Raw genomic sequence first — 17,111 nt, 5'->3', positions numbered from 1 at the left:
CACTTGCTCTTGGATCTGATTTGATCTCCAGATGATTAGGAATGTATTCCAGGGCCAAGCAAGTCTTCACAAGAAAACCAAAGTCTGCCCTGCAGATGGACGGCAGCTGAGAATAAATCCTTAAAAGGCCTTGGGTGAAGAGCCTTACAGGCTATTTTCTATCAAGTGCTCCACTCTGTGTGCTAGAATCTACAAATGTCCTTGCTCCTTTGGGCTAGAAATGTGCGTTTGAACCCCCGCTCTGTCACTTACTGGCCCTGTGACCTTAGGCCAATGACTTAACTTCCTGTGCTGCAATTTCCTCATCTATAAGAATAAGAATGCTAATATAACAATAATAACATCTTTTATGGTTGGTGTAAAAATCTTTGTATAAAATGCTTGCAACTTTTGCTGACTCATAGTAAGCACTAGAAAAGTGCTGACAGCTTTGCTTATATGGCTTTAATATTTACAACTGAAAATTGGCTACACTTTAAACTGCAAATCAACATTGTAGGAATGCAAACTGGTACTACTGACAAGCTTTAAAAATATGTATTCAATTTTACAATTATAAGTTATAATTCTCCTTAAAAGAAGTACAAACATCTTGATTCTTTCATCCATATAAACTTTGATCTGAGATCTATTTTTTTGTGTATGAGTAAATCTTAGAAACTGTTTTTCAAAATCAAGTCAGTTTTTTTGTTTTTTTAGCTCAGTTTTGGTTTTGCAATAGTGCCACCTTCTGACTAGAGTTTGCCTTTACAAGCCAACATCTCGTCTAGAGACACAAAGCTCGGTAAATTGTGATTTTGTTCTAGGGAATATTGGTGTGAGTTAGGGTAAATTAATCCCAGCAGACTATCCCCTGAAGCACTGGCCTTATAAGTGGTAAAAGATGAAAAAACATAAGAGGGCAGGACAACATAGAGAAAATAAAATGAGTAAGTCATGCTAAGCATACGAACAAACCAAGTGTGTCTAAACTTGGAATACGTGTGTGCATTTGATATATCAGTTCTCCTCTAGAAAGACAGAGTGGAACTGAATAAGTTACAGAAAAGGTTAAATAAAATTATGTGTCCAAAACACTGGACATGTAATGTTTTTCCACAGTTTTGAACTTTCAGGCTAACAGTGTTTCACAACTGTTCTGCTAAAATAACTGTGGCCAGTGTGGGGTGAATGCAGTCTCTTGAAGCAAGAAATTATAAAACTGTAGCCACTTTAAGGGACTCATTGGGGTGAGGGGATAAGGGAAATAAAATCTGAGCATATAATGTACTAGGTGCTTTGCAGATATTATCTCATTTAATTATCAGAACGACCCTACCCTGTCAGCTTTCTTATCACCTTTTCAGATGTGAGAAAACAAAAGCTCATAGAAGTTAAGTATCTGGTCAGGTTTATAGAATCATTAGGTGATAGCTATGTGTCTGACGCCAAAATCTGTGCTCAATATATATATATTTTTAATTTTTGGAGATAGGAAGGAAAAAGAGAAAAAAAGGAGCTGATATTCTCCCACTATTCACTTTGGGCCATGCAGAACATTAAATGCTTTCAAATATGTGGCTTTATTTATTTTATAAAATTTTTATTTAATTCGTGTTGTCTTCTTGGAGCATACACTCCTTAGTTAATGGCACACTATTGTTGCCACTTGTCTGAACAAATTCTTTTCTTCCCTCTTCTCTTTTTTCCCCCTCTTTGTAAAATGTAATCTTCACTTCCACCCCTAGAAGGCACATGTCTTAATTTGCCTGGGCCACTGTTATAAATATAAGATGATGGATTGGCTTAAACAACTGGAATTTATTGGCTAATTGTTTCAGAGACCTGCTGTCCAACATCAAGATATCGGCAGGGTAGACACGGAAGGACACATATTGTACAACCCCCCCCCCCATATGAAATAGATCGAATAAGCAAATTCATAAAGTCAGAAACTAGAATACAGGCTACCAGGGGTTGGGGTGGGGGCAGGGAACGGGGAGTTAATGCTTAATTAGTACAGAGTTTCTGTTTGGGGTGATGGAAAAGTTTTGGTAATGGATGGTGGTGATGGTAACCCAACATTGTGAATGTAATTAACACCACTGAGTTATATCTATGAATGCGGTTAAAAAGGGAAATTTTAGGTTATACATATGTTATTAAAATATAAGTTATAAAAAAAGCTTCACAGAGAACAAACTACAAAAAAAAAACAACCCACAGGGGAACAAACCCTTTTAGGATCCTAATGGATTCTAACGCATTACATTTATGCATTTTGAGAGAGCTGACATTCATTATATTAAATTTTCTGTTTGTTCAGCATTTATTTTTAATTAGCAAATATTGAATTTTAGGTACCGAAGATAAAGCAGTGAACAAAACCAACAGAATTCCCTACCTCATGGGACTTAAATTAGAATAAAGCTTGTCTTTCCATTTTTTTTTCTTCGGACCTTATTTTGTGCATTTTAAATAAGATTGTTGTGATGGGCTTTGAAATTTATTGCTTTGTTGTTTATATGCTTTTCTTCACACACACAAAAGTCAATTGTGATGATAAAAAAAAATATGATTGGGCTCTAATTTGGTTGACTTTTATCTGCAGGAATTCAGGAAACCTAAACTGGGGGTCTTTGCTTCTGAAAAGATTTGCCTTCAGGTCTGCTGGGCGCAAGGGGAGCCTTGCCGGGGCCCACTTTAATTAACAGTGTGGGTGAGACAGTTACTTTTATTATTGTTTGTCAACAGTCTATGCGGAATTGGCTCATAATTTTATTTTTTATATTATCATACCGGGCTTTAATATTAGCTATTTTCTGGGGCTTAATTAAATGAACGGATGAACGGGAGGAAGCAAAGCTCAGGCCAAGCTGCGTGTTTCTGCGTCTACCCCACCCCATTGCTCATCGCAAACCATTCCCCACTGAACCGGTGGCTGAGCTCCACTCCGCCTTCTCGCGCATGCGTCCACCAGTCGGTAGATCATAGGGAATGTCCGGCCTCTGGAAGGTGAAGTTAAAAACAAAGCAAACCTATTTATTTAAATTGAGCCATACAAGTAGGTACGTTCTGGGGAAAAAAAATATAGGTATCAGCTAGACTGGCTTTCTCTTGGAAGACTGTAGCATTCCGGTGCTGGCTGCTGGCTACCCTTGGGGTTCCTTGGCTTTCCTGTCACATGGTGATGTCCTCTCTTTTCTTCTGTTTTTATTCCCCCTATCTTCCAATTTCTTGCTCTTTACAAGGCCTCTAATAAACTGGATTAAGATCCACCCTCATTCACTTGGGCCACACTTTAATTAAAAATTACATTTCCAAAGGTCCTATTTACAGTAAGTCCACCCCCTCAGGAATGCAGACGAAGATTAAGAAGATGTCTAAACTGAGGCACACAATTCAATCCACCATAGCGCCATTCTAATGAATGCGCTGCAAACTCTTTTGCATGTACGTGCCATTGCAAGAGGTCTATTGCTGTGGTACTCACCTTTATTCTATCTTAAATATGTTGTCTTATTTACTTATCTCATTTTGTTTCTTATTTTGTTCACCCAACAGTCTTTTAAAAATGCTCCCATGTTGCTCTGTGTATGCCTAGTCTATTCCTTCTAATTGCTGATAACGCTGTTATATGCCTCTACCATGGTTTACTTTTCCACTCCATCAGCGGTGGCACCACGCAGCAATGACTGGCTCTGTGCATACCCTCTTGTGGACCTGGGGGAGAAGTCAGACCTAGGAGTCTAGGCCAGAGTTAACAGTGAATGTGCCCTTTAATGAAGACCTACCAGATTGTTCTCCAGAATGGCTGCCCCAGGCCAAGGTACAGCAGCAGCCCGTCAACATCCTCTACCCTCACCACTCTGCTAACAGTGGGAATTCTCCAACTTTCTAATTTCTTCCTATCGAATTGAGGTAAAGTAAAATATCAGTGTTGTTTTAATTTGCATTTCTGATAACCAGTGTAGTAGAACCTTTCTTTGTAAGTTTAATGAGTCCTTGTTTCCTCACATATAAATTGCCTAGTCAGATCTTTGCTCATTTGACTTGCTCTTACTGATTTGTACTTGGGTTTCGCATAAGATACTATTATTCACATTTCTAGAGATGCAGAAACTGATTCTCAGAAGGTTAATTGACTTGACCATCCGTATTTAGTGGTGAAGTAGATAACTGAACCCATGTTTACAGCTCTGTAAAGCAGGATATTAGTGGACAGCATGGTTGAATGAAAATTATTAGTTAAGAAAACATCATTGGTAAATTACCGCTCAGTCCTGAGAAAGAAAGATGGCCTAAAGCAAAACAGTGTTGTCTTTTATCCATTTGGCACATCCTTTCCTTTCTTTCTCCTTTATTATTCTTCTAAGAAATAGTTTATTCTTCACAAATTAAAACCAAAAGAAGAAAATTAATCAGCTATAATCTTACCATATCTAGATTAGCTCTAGGTCATGTCTCATTCTCCCAAAAATGTGTATAAGTTATATACATAATGTGCAATATCCTTTTCTAGGAACTAAGAAAGACAAAGAGGAAGCATGGTGATTTTTTGGTATTCATTTAAATTTCATCTAAAGTACACTTACAAAGTAAGAATTAATTCTTCTTCATTGTTTATCATCTTAGCACCTAATCCGTACCTTTCTTGATTAGATTCATTACGTAATTCTCATTGGAAGGTTATAGGTGCAAAAATGATTGGTTATTATCAAATTTAAGTCCACAATTAAGAGTACTTTTTAGGGAGACGTTATTTAACAAAATAAGTCATCTGTCTCTGTAAATAAGGACAGTGATCATTTAATATAAATTTATAGTTAAAAAGATATAAAAAGGAAGCAGGAAAGAAATTGAATGTTGTCCCATATAATAATCACAATGCTATTTTTATTGTTAATGATTTCTGAATGTCAGCTTCATTAACACATTAGTAAAAAGCAGCCTTTTATTTTTGTGAAAATAATGCTTTACAATAATTTGTATTCAACGCAACTGGTAAGGCTTCAACAGTAAAGCTTACTTGCTGCTAAATTAGAGAACAGATTCTTTACAGTTCTCCAATTTCATCATTTTCTTCTCATCAGACGGTGAGAATGAATGAGAATTTCTTTGTTAGAGGAAAACCCTTCAATCCACTCTGATATATAAAGCTCAATGTCTTTCCTACTGCATAGACTCTTAGATCCAGTCTCAGGGTAAGGAAAGAAAATTCCACCTCTCAAACTTCCTCTTGTTAACCCAAAAGTGGCATTTCATTTGTAGCAGCAACTTACTTGCAACAAACCTCACAGATGCTTAAGACAACTTGTATTGAGATGCTTAGGCCGAGAATCTCTGCTCTAAATGCCCCCAAACGCAATGGCTGTAGGTGTGTTATCTGTTCTCAATTATTTAACCTCTCAAAATGTACTTAAATATGCAAAATTCTTGCAGCAAAGGTGGCTAACAGCTTACTGAATTAATGCCTGCATGCATGAAATTCTTGCCATAATTTAATACATTTAAGCAAAATAATACATGCTAAGTTTCAATAATGGAGAATATTAAAGGGGTTGTTCTTCTTTTAGATAAAAGTGGTAATTTTATTTTTTTGTTTCCAAAGTTTTCAAACTTAACATAAAATAAAGCAAAGTTAAAGTGCCTCTTGATCTCATTGTGAAGAATGCAAAACAAAATTTATTCTTGTATTGGTACCTGGATATTAAGAAACTGAAGTGATCTTTTCCTTTTATTGCTTTTCTAAATCCAATGACAACCAAAGCTTTTGAATTATATCTACCTATTTATATATTCTTTTGCAAAAGCAGTTCGTGTCATCTGGGTGTCAGTCAGCCATCTAAAGTAAGAGTAGGTTTGACAGCCCCTATCTAGTGGCTTGTAAATAAAGATTTCTTTCAAAGAACAGTGAGCTGAGCATTGTTCCAAACAAGGACAACCTAGAAATCTCTGGTTCAGCTTCTATATTTGGACTTGGGAGATCATTAGTCAGCCGTATTATTTATCTCCTCCACAAAAGTATTTCAAGGTCTGTGGGAGTTATCTCCAGTTAAGGTTGATCAATCTTTATTACTTTCAATTTATAGCTTCTCAGATGTTCAAGTTGGTGAAGAGTTTTTTTTCAGTTAAGAAAAAGTGAGTTCCTTATTTGCCATCCTTTAGCTATTTTCAATGACTTAAATGCTCACAGCTATTAAAAATGAGTAATAGAGTGACTTAGATGGATTTTCTTGAAAGTCTCTGAGAAACATCTACAGAGCAGTACATCAGGATAAAATAAGAGTGAGGGAAAAGTATTAACAGGTATGGGCTTTTGAACTCAATTTGGCTCCCCTGTACCATTTGAAAATGCATAAACTCTACATTTTCTAACTGAGAACTACGTTTTAATATGCTTAGCTAAATAAAGATCCATACCAGGAGAAGAGGTTTTGTGCTAAACCCTAATTTACCATAGATGAAAGAGCTATATTTAATAGAACTGTTTCTGCTTAGAAGAAAATGCGGATGAGTCCTGGTCTCTCTGTTCTTGGCTATAGCAGTGCCATCTTATCTCGTCCCAGCAGGTTTCTTTCAAGGATCCTTTTTTTGTTATAAGCCAAATTTAGCAGTAGAGTAATATCAATTTTGATACCTATACCTGCTTTCTAATTCCACCATGCAGCCAAGTCATGGGATTTGCTTTCATGTAATTTCTAAATTAAGATGCTTAAATTTTCTCAAAATTTATTAAGTTTGAATGCATTCTGTCAGTCAACAGACATTCCAGAAATATGCACTTAAAAAGTCTTCTACAAGCACAATTTGAATAAAGAGCTCAATTTAAAAAAGAACTTTCAATATACCATCTCAGGAGACACAAGGCTAGAATAGAGCTTGGAATAGAGGCATCCAAGCACCATCCCTAGGAACAGTTCCCTACTATGAGGACCTCAGTATCTTTTGATTGAAAATATACCTTGTATGTATAATGATTCTTTTGCATGACTTTCAATATTTTTTGGAGATATTAGCTCCAAGGCTCAAGGGAAGTGAAGATTGGAGGAGACACTTTGCTTTGATACAGTAAACAGACTAGGACAGTGTTATATGTAGGAATATTTTTTTTTCCCTTTTTAAAATTAGACACTCAGAAGCTTGTAAGGCAAGTAAATAGGTGGGAGTTAGGGGCTGAGGGATGAGAAAGAAGAAACGAAAGCAGGAGTTAGAGCAACTGTATTTTCATTTTAGTATTTAACAAGTATAATCATGCAACGGGGGTGAATGCGCTGAATGTAAAGTCATCGTCAGGTTGCTGCAGCAAGGTGCCATCACACTGAGAGCAGAGGTGAGGAGCACAGCAGTCAGGAATAGCTGAAACGGAACATTTCTGGAATCACAGAATGCCTACCATGTAAGGAGATTTGCGTGTGTAACTTTTGCACATGCTCCTTGTTAGACTTCACCCACAGTTCCTAAGTCTTCAGCATCTTTTACAGTTCTTCATTGCTGAGTGATTGCCCACTACCCCATCCCTACCCCCCACAAATTTCACTATCTAACTGAATTACCCCGAATATGTAGACTCCTTAGAATTACAGAAGAGGACCATTCTGGGAGGCACGCATTCTGCCACGCAATGCTATCAACTGTAAGAACTCTCTTAACTGCTGTTAGGAAAAGCCATGAGCTGTAGCAATAGCTGCCACTGTTGCCAGCAGTCTTTAATACAATAGACTCAGGTTTTCTGAGCGTAGTGCCTTGAGCACAATAGGTACTCCATAAATATTTACGTTAATGGTTTCTAGGATTTGTATTATCGATGCCATCTTTTCAGCCCACCATTCTGGCTGGAGAAATGGAAATTGTGAGAAAACAAGCAAGCTCTGTATTTCTAAATATGAGCATACCTAAGGAAAGAATCTGATCATAAATTTCCTACCAGATTGTAATTTCCCAATTGTTTATGCTGAATTCGGTTGAACATACGTATGTGACGACTGCTCAGACGAGTCCCTGTGACACCCCCTCAATGGGAAGGCATCTGCTTGGTCTCAGTTGGGAAAGCATGCTAAAAATGTCTTTACTTTGGCATTAAATCCGCTTATTGAAACAGTGTACGTGCCAAAGTAGATTTTTCTTTTCTTTTTCAGTAACGCATTTCACATTTACAATTTATTTCTGGAAGTTATAGGAACTTTACAGATTGTACTTAACCTAAATGTGAAGGTGAGAACATGTTTTCGCTAGCTGAAAATAGTGATTGCTTTAATATAATGTAAAGAGATCAGAGAGGAGAGTTTCTTCACTAGTTATTTGAAAACATTTGCTCCTGAGAAAAATCAGGCAGACACATGGATATATTAGTTTAGCAGAAAAATTATCTCTCAACCTGAACCAAAAATAGACTCTCTAATGAAGTTTACAACAAAGGAGGATTTTCATAGTTGGTTTTTACAAAAAGCAGAAAATTCACTCCTAAGCAATGGAGAAGGATTCTAGCTCTTCATGCCTTCAGAAAGTAACTAACTTAGTTATTCTATTGTAAAGGAGCATTTAGAGGACACTTTTTAATGTTTCAGTGCTACATGAGAATTGCTCATAGTCAGTATCTGTGATAGCAATGCTGGATTTAGCACTGTATGAGAGGTTGTACTGTGTATAAAGAAGAGTGTATGCGGACTAGTAACAGGTTATATAATAGGGGTAAGTTGTGACTAAAATAAGATCAGTGTTGAATATTTGGTATTTTGATATTGGAAGATCTCTTCCCAAGAGAGTAATGTTGGTTCTTTTTTTTTTGTTTGCTATCATGAGAAAATTTATGATTTTTACACTGACATAGAACTGTGACTTACATTTCATAATTTGTATAGGTGACTTCATGCACATTTGATATTCCTACCAGATTTTGGGCCATCATATATTTTTTCCATATTGGGCAGTTATATTCCCTTAATTCTAGGTAAATGGTTATGCTTATTAGAATTGAGATGTGGATACCATTGGCAGCAATAGAAGAAAGGTCCTGGGCAGAAAGCATAGTGTTATCTGTAGGGATGTTAAGATGAGAAGAAAAGAAATAGCTGGAGTTTGTGAGAAGAAACTGGTAGAGGGAGGATAACTTCACTGGTTGGCTCCAGTAGAGGAAAAACAAATTTTGCATCTTGTCGTGGCTTTAACCATTTGTTTTCCGCAGCCACCCTGGGGAAGTCGTAACTGTGACAAGACACTCAGGGACATGCCTCTATTAACTGAGCTTTGTGTTACTTAGGAAATCTAGTAGATTAAAGATACTATGGTGTTCTATTAATTGGATGAGAGCTGTAGAAGCTAAAGGAAACTCATTGGTTCATGGAGTCTAAGGAAGTATAATCATCCAAAACTTTGGCAGAGGAGATATAAGGCAGTTAGTATCAGAGTACCAGTTAGTATCAGAGATACAAATGCCACCAGGACCCTTTCCCAGTTCTTGACTCTGGTTTACTTAATGCGTTGGCATCATTCTTTCTTACTGTATACTCTTCTGCACGTGATGGGAATCCAGCCTCTGGAACTGTAAACAACAAACTTCTTTTTTTAAGTTAGCCCGTTGTGTGGTATTTGCCATAGCAGCATGGAAAATTAGGTCAAGGTTCATTTCATCTAGTCAAGAAGCAGGATTTTTGATTGCTTTATCTGAATGACCCCAATTTTATTTTTACTAAATCCCAAGCCCTATTTTTTTGTTTCTCTTGTTCTTACCAAATGACAAAACGCAAATAGATGCTAAAAAGAGTTTTACTGAATTGAAATGGATTTATTTTCAAGTTAATTATGACATACAAATGTGTTGTACAATTTTCAAACATATAGTTGAGAATTATAGGAATTAATTTTAAAATTTTCTTTCGATATCTGTCATACATGGTACACCATGTCATTTAGGCTTTATGGGAGAAAGGAAAAACAAGGCAGTCATCAAGAAGAGAAGGGAAGTCATCAAGAAGAGAAGGTATCCACCACCCTCCTATTATTCAAGAGAGAGACATACCACAATGGGTCTCTCTTCTGATGGGCCAAGTATGAAAGCAAACTTGTCAGTGAACACAGCATCTATTTGGGAGCCATGCAATCTGGATTTGGTGCCAGCTGGTTATAGGAGCTGTCTGAGGAAGCAAACTGCTCAGGGAATGAAGGCACCAGACCTATGGGAAGATGGGCTTGGAAATAGCCCTTCTGGTTGGAAGAAGGGATGCTCACACGGCTTGTTCAAACCAACTCATTATGCAAACCAGAGTGGGCCCTCACAGTTATTCTTGGGGCCTAGGGAATAGAGGGGTACAGAACAGAAAGATTGCTTTTAAATCGAAGGATCAGTGTGTACTGGATATTTTCCATTTGCCCCTCTAAGCCCATTTTCTATCCTTCTTTGCTCTTTTCTGTGCACCAGGAAACTAACTCTTATCATCAATGGTCTCCTTCACTTCCTAGTCTGGCCTATGGAAAGTCCTGGCATAGATGGAATGAAGACAGGGAAGTAAGGCTGGGATATTTTTGATGACTTTGTCCTTTCTGGATTGCTATGAGTTGGCTTCATCTCTCTACCAAAGTCTCTAGCTCTAGTTGACTGTCATTCTTCTATCATAGCTATTTCCTCTCATTTCCAGGATATTCTCCCTGACTGTGCCCTTTTGTCTGTGGTGATAACTGCTTCTGAAGGGACTGTGAAGACTCTCTCTGACACTACTCCCAGCATTCAGCTCCTAGGACCTGGTATGATAATCCCAGTTGACAGGTACTTTTCTTTTCTTTTCTTTCCTTCAGGAATTAAATTGTGATCTTGAGAAAGTTTTCATGTAAGAATAAAGATGATTAAGAAATGAATGTATACTTTTGTGTAATTTGGATCCACCCAGGTATGGCAAGAAGTTTCCTAACCATTCTGTGCTTTGCTTATGCTTTCTCTGTTTTTAAAATGTTTAAAATAAGTTAGACTATGGTCTTCAAAGTATGATTGCTGGACTCCAGAGGCTCCCCAAAACCCTCTCAGGAGGTTTCTGAGGTCAAAACTACTTACATAATGATACTAAGATGCCATACGCCCCATTTTATATGCTTTTTTAGCGCATGAGCCTGTAGCTTTAAGAAAAACAGCTAACAGTGTGCTTGCAATCGTAAAATTTAAACTTACAAGAGAAAATTAGAGGCTAGAAAAACTTGTGCCTGTCACTGTGAGCTTGACTGCTTCCCAACCCTTAAAGACTTTTCCTGATGAAATTGGTGGTGGTATTAACAGCCATGTTCTTTTATATTGTGAAATAAAATGTTGACATTTGAAGGTTTACGTATCTTGGGGAACCAACATTTTCCACATTGTCAATGTATGATGTTATAAAATCATACATGATTATTCTCGAATGTCCGTTCACATCAGTGGGACCGTACAGTATTTGTCCTTTAGTTTTTGGCTGGATTCACTCAGCATAATATTCTCTAGGTCCATCCATGTTATTACATGGTTCATAAGTTTATCTTGTCTTAAAGCTGCATAATATTCCATCGTATGTATATACCACAGTTTGTTTAGCCACTCTTCTGTTGATGGAGATTTTGGCTGTTTCCATCTCTTTGCAATTGTAAATAACGCTGCTATAAACATTGGTGTGCAAATGTCCGTTTGTGTCTTTGCCCTTAAGTCCTTTGAGTAGATACCTAGAAATGGTATTGCTGGGTCGTATGGCAACTCTATATTCAGCTTTTTGAGGAACTGCCAAACTGCCTTCCACAGTGGTTGCACCCTTTGACATTCCCACCAACAGTGGATAAGTGTGCCTCTTTCTCCGCATCCTCTCCAGCACTTGTCATTTTCTGTTTTGTTGATAATGGCCATTCTGGTGGGTGTGAGATGATATCTCATTGTGGTTTTGATTTGCATTTCTCTAATGGCCAGGGACATTGAGCATTTCTTCATGTGCCTCTTGGCCATCCGTATTTCTTCTTCTGGTAGGTGGCTGTTCAAGTCTTTTTCCCATTTTGTAATTGGGTTGGCTGTCTTTTTGTTGTTGAGTTGAACAATCTCTTTATAAATTCTGGATACTAGACCTTTATCTGATATGTCGTTTCCAAATATTGTCTCCCATTGTGTAGGCTGTCTTTCTACTTTCTTTTTTTTTTTTTTTTTTTTTTAAAGGAAAGACAGAGAGAAGGAAGGAAGGAAGAAAGGGAAACATCTTTAAACATTTTCTTGTTTTATTGTATTTTGTTTTTCCGTTTTTTTTGTTACATGGGCTGGGGCCGGGAATCGAACCGAGGTCCTCCGGCATAGCAGGCAAGCACTTTTCCCGCTGAGCCACCGCGGCCCGCCCTCTTTCTACTTTCTTGATGAAGTTTTTTGATGCACAAAAGCTTAATTTTGAGGAGGTCCCATTTCTTTCTTTCTTTCTTCAGTGCAATTGCTTTAGGTTTAAGGTCCATAAAACTGCCTCCAATTGTAAGTTTCATAAGATATCTCCCTACATTTTCCTCTAACTGTTTTATGGTCTTAGACCTAATGTTTAGATCTTTGATCCATTTTGAGTTAACTTTTGTGTAGGGTGTGAGATACGGGTCTTCTTTCATTCTTTTGCATATGGATATCCAGTTCTCTAGGCACCATTTATTGAAGAGACTGTTCTGTCCCAGGTGAGTTGGCTTGACTGCCTTATCAAAGATCAAATGTCCATAGATGAGAGGGTCTATATCTGAGCACTCTATTCGATTCCATTGGTCGATATATCTATCTTTATGCCAATACCATGCTGTTTTGACCATTGTGACTTCATAATATGCCTTAAAGTCCGGCAGCGTGAGACCTCCAGCTTCGTTTTTTTTCCTCAAGATACTTTTAGCAATTCAGGGCACCCTGCCCTTCCAGATAAATTTGCTTATTGGTTTTTCTATTTCTGAAAAATAAGTTGTTGGGATTTTGATTGGTATTGCATTGAATCTGTAGATCAGTTTAGGTAGGATTGACATCTTAACTATATTTAGTCTTCCAATCCATGAACACGGTATGCCCTTCCATCTATTTAGGTCTTCTGTGATTTCTTTTTTTTTTGGCTTCACAGAAATCTGTGATTTCTTTTAACAGTTTTTTGTAGTTTTCTTTGTATAGGTTTTTTGTCTCTTTAGTTAAATTTATTCCTAGGTATTTTATTCTTTTAGTTGCAGTTGTAAATGGGATTCGTTTCTTGATTTCCCCCTCAGCTTGTTCATTGCTAGTGTATAGAAATGCTACAGATTTTTGAATGTTGATCTTGTAACCTGCTACTTTGCTGTACTCATTTATTAGCTCTAGTAGTTTTGTTGTGGATTTTTCCGGGTTTTTGACGTATAGTATCATATCGTCTGCAAACAGTGATAGTTTTACTTCTTCCTTTCCAATTTTGATGCCTTGTATTTCTTTTTCTTGTCTAATTGCTCTGGCTAGAACCTCCAACACGATGTTGAATAATAGTGGTGATAATGGACATCCTTGTCTTGTTCCTGATCTTAGGGGGAAGTTTTCAATTTTTCCCCATTGAGGATGATATTAGCTGTGGGTTTTTCATATATTCCCTCTATCATTTTAAGGAAGTTCCCTTGTATTCCTATCTTTTGAAGTGTTTTCAACAGGAAAGGATGTTGAATCTTGTCAAATGCCTTCTCTGCATCAATTGAGATGATCATGTGATTTTTCTGCTTTGATTTGTTGATATGGTGTATTACATTAATTGATTTTCTTGTGTTGAACCACCCTTGCATACCTGGGATGAATCCTACTTGGTCATGATGTATAATTCTTTTAATGTGTTGTTGGATTCGATTTGCTAGAATTTTGTTGAGGATTTTTGCATCTATATTCATTAGAGAGATTGGTCTGTAGTTTTCTTTTTTTGTAATATCTTTGCCTGGTTTTGGTATGAGGGTGATGTTGGCTTCATAGAATGAATTAGGTAGCTTTCCCTCCGCTTCGATTATTTTGAAGAGTTTGAGGAGAGTTGGTACTAATTCTTTCTGGAATGTGTGATAAAATTCACATGTGAAGCCATCTGGTCCTGGACTTTTCTTTTTGGGAAGCTTTTGAATGACTGATTCAATTTCTTTACTTGTGATTGGTTTGTTGAGGTCATCTATTTCTTCTTGAGTCAAAGTTGGTTGTTCATGTCTTTCCAGGAACCCGTCCATTTCATCTAAATTGTTGTATTTATTAGCATAAAGTTGTTCATAGTATCCTGTTATTACCTCCTTTATTTCTGTGAGGTCAGTGGTTATGTCTCCTCTTCCATTTCTGATCTTATTTATTTGCATCCTCTCTCTTCTTCTTTTTGTCAATCTTGCTAAGGGCCCATCAATCTTATTGATTTTCTCATAGAACCAACTTCTGGTCTTATTGATTTTCTCTATTGTTTTCATGTTTTCAATTTCATTTATTTGTGCTCTAATCTTTGTTATTTCTTTCCTTTTGCTTGCTTTGGGGTTAGTTTGCTGTTCTTTCTCCAGTTCTTCCAAGTGGACAGTTAATTCCTGAATTTTTGCCTTTTCTTATTTTCTGATATAGGCATTTAGGGCAATAAATTTCTCTCTTAGCACTGCCTTTGCTGCGTCCCGTAGGTTTTGATAATGTTGTGTTTTCATTTTCATTCGCCTCGAGGTATTTACTAATTTCTCTTGCAATTTCTTCTTTGACCCACTCGTTGCTTAAGAGTGTGTTGTTGAGCCTCCATGTATTTGTGAATTTTCTGGCACTCCATCTATTATTGATTTCCAACTTCATTCCTTTATGATCCGAGAAAGTGTTGTGTATGATTTCAATCTTTTTAAATTTGTTAAGACTTGCTTTGTGACCCAGCATATGGTCTATCTTTGAGAATGATCCATGAGCACTTGAGAAAAAGGTGTATCCTGCTGTTGTGGGATGTAATGTCCTATAAATGTCTGTTAAGTCTAGCTCATTTATTGTAATATTCAAATTCTCTATTTCTTTATTGATCCTCTGTCTAGATGTTCTGTCCATTGATGAGAGTGGTGAGTTGAAGTCTCCAACTATTATGGTATATGTGTCTATTTCCCTTTTCGGTGATTACAGTGTATTCCTCACGTATTTTGGGGCAGTCTGGTTCGGTGCATAAATATTTATGATTGTTATGTCTTCTTGTTTAATTGTTCCTTTTATTAGTAGATAGTGTCCTTCTTTGTCTCTTTTAACTGTTTTACATTTGAAGTCTAATTTGTTGGATATTAGTATAGCCACTCCTGCTCTTTTCTGGTTGTTATTTGCATGAAATATCTTTTCCCAACCTTTCACTTTCAACCTATATTTATCTTTGGGTCTAAGATGTGTTTCCTGTAGACGGCATATAGAAGCATCCTGTTTTTTAATCCATTCTGCCAGTCTATGTCTTTTGATTGGGGAATTCAGTCCATTAACATTTAGTGTTATTACTGTTTGGATAATATTTTCCTCTACCATTTTGCCTTTTGTATTATATATATCATATCTGATTTTCCTTCTTTCTACACTCTTCTCCATACCTCTCTCTTCTGTCTTTTCGTATCTGACTCTAGTGCTCCCTTTAGTATTTCTTGCAGAGCTGGTCTCTTGGTCACAAATTCTCTCAGTGACTTTTTGTCTGAGAATGTTTTAATTTCTCCCTCGTTTTTGAAGGACAATTTTTCTGGATATAGGAGTCTTGGTTGGCAGTTTTTCTCTTTTAGTAATTTAAATATATCATCCCACTGTCTTCTAGCTTCCATGGTTTCTGCTGAGAAATCTACACATAGTCTTATTGGGTTTCCCTTGTATGTGATGGATTGTTTTTCTCTTGCTGCTTTCAAGATCCTCTCTTTCTCTTTGACCTCTGACATTCTAACTAGTAAGTGTCTTGGAGAACGCCTATTTGGGTCTAATCTCTTTGGGGTGCGCTGCACTTCTTGGATCTGTAATTTTAGGTCTTTCATAAGAGTTGGGAAATTTTCAGTGATAATTTCTTCCATCAGTTGTTCTCCTCCTTTTCCCTTCTCTTCTCCTTCTGGGACACCCACAACACGTATATTTGTGCGCTTCATATTGTCATTCAGTTCCCTGATCCCCTGTTCAAATTTTTCCATTCTTTTCCCTATAGTTTCTGTTTCTTTTTGGAATTCAGATGTTCCATCCTCCAATTCAGTAATTCTAGCTTCTGTCTCTTTTAATCTACCATTTTAGGTATCCATTGTTTTTTCCAGCTTTTCTACTTTGTCCTTCACTCCCATAAGTTCTGTGATTTGTTTTTTTCAGTTTTTCTATTTCTTCTTTTTGTTCAGCCCATGTCTTCTTCATGTCCTCCCTCAATTTATCGATTTGGTTTTTGAAGAGGTTTTCCATTTCTGTTCGTATATTCAGCATTAGTTGTCTCAGCTCCTGTATCTCATTTGAACTATTGGTTTGTTCCTTTGACTAGGCCATATTTTCAATTTTCTGAGCATGATCCGTTATTTTTTGCTGGCGTCTGGGCATTTAATCAGATTTCCCTGGGTGTAAGACCCCGCAGGTTGAAAGATTTTTCTGTGAAATCTCTGGGCTCTGTTTTTCTTATCCTGCCCAGTAGGTGGCGCTCGTGGCACTCATCTGTCTGCGGGTCCCACCAGTAAAAGATGCTGTGGCTCCTTTAACTTTGGAAAACTCTCGCTGTGGGGGGGGTCGCCAGCCGAAGTGGCTTGGGGGAGTGCTAATCCGAATCTCCCAGCCAGCCCAGGGATCCGCGTGCGGGGAGGGTCGCCGGCCTCTGCAGCTTGGGGGAGCGCCTGTCCAAATTTCCCAGCCGGCCCGGGACGCCAAATGTGGCGGGGGAGCACCAGCCGCCGCGGCTTGGGGGAGTGTCTATCCACTGTTCCCAGCCGGACCGGGAAGTCACGTGTTTGGAAGGGACCCCGGTCGCCGTTCTCTGCGGCTTGGGGATCTCCGATCCAATTCTCCCAGCTGGTCCGGGGGCCTCACGTGGGGGGGAGGGCGCCAGCCGCCGCGGCTTGAGGGGACTGCCTGTCCGATTCTCCCAGCCCGCCCGGGAAGGAAGGAGGGAGGGACTCCAGCCGCCTGCCGCCCCGGCCCGGGGAAGCCTGCGCCCCTCGGCGATCTCACCGGAGCGGGTTCTCCCAGCCAATCAGCC

The 17,111-nt window shown here is 38.1% G+C and overlaps 1 protein-coding gene across 1 annotated transcript in view; it reads left to right on the top strand.

The window, feature by feature from the left end:
• LOC143679526 (uncharacterized) overlaps window positions 1–17,111 on the top strand; it is a 78,350-nt gene that overhangs the window by 22,096 nt on the left and 39,143 nt on the right. Inside the window, exon 3 of the mRNA XM_077155856.1 lies at window positions 10,614–10,741. Coding sequence (XP_077011971.1) covers window positions 10,614–10,741 — 128 coding nt within the window. The remainder of the gene's footprint in view (window positions 1–10,613; window positions 10,742–17,111) is intronic.

This window comes from Tamandua tetradactyla, chromosome 4, assembly GCF_023851605.1.
Source record: "Tamandua tetradactyla isolate mTamTet1 chromosome 4, mTamTet1.pri, whole genome shotgun sequence".
NCBI classification, from domain to species: Eukaryota; Metazoa; Chordata; class Mammalia; order Pilosa; family Myrmecophagidae; genus Tamandua; species Tamandua tetradactyla.
The sequence above is the reverse complement of the archived record's forward strand: the minus strand, read 5'-3'. Positions and strand labels throughout refer to the sequence as shown.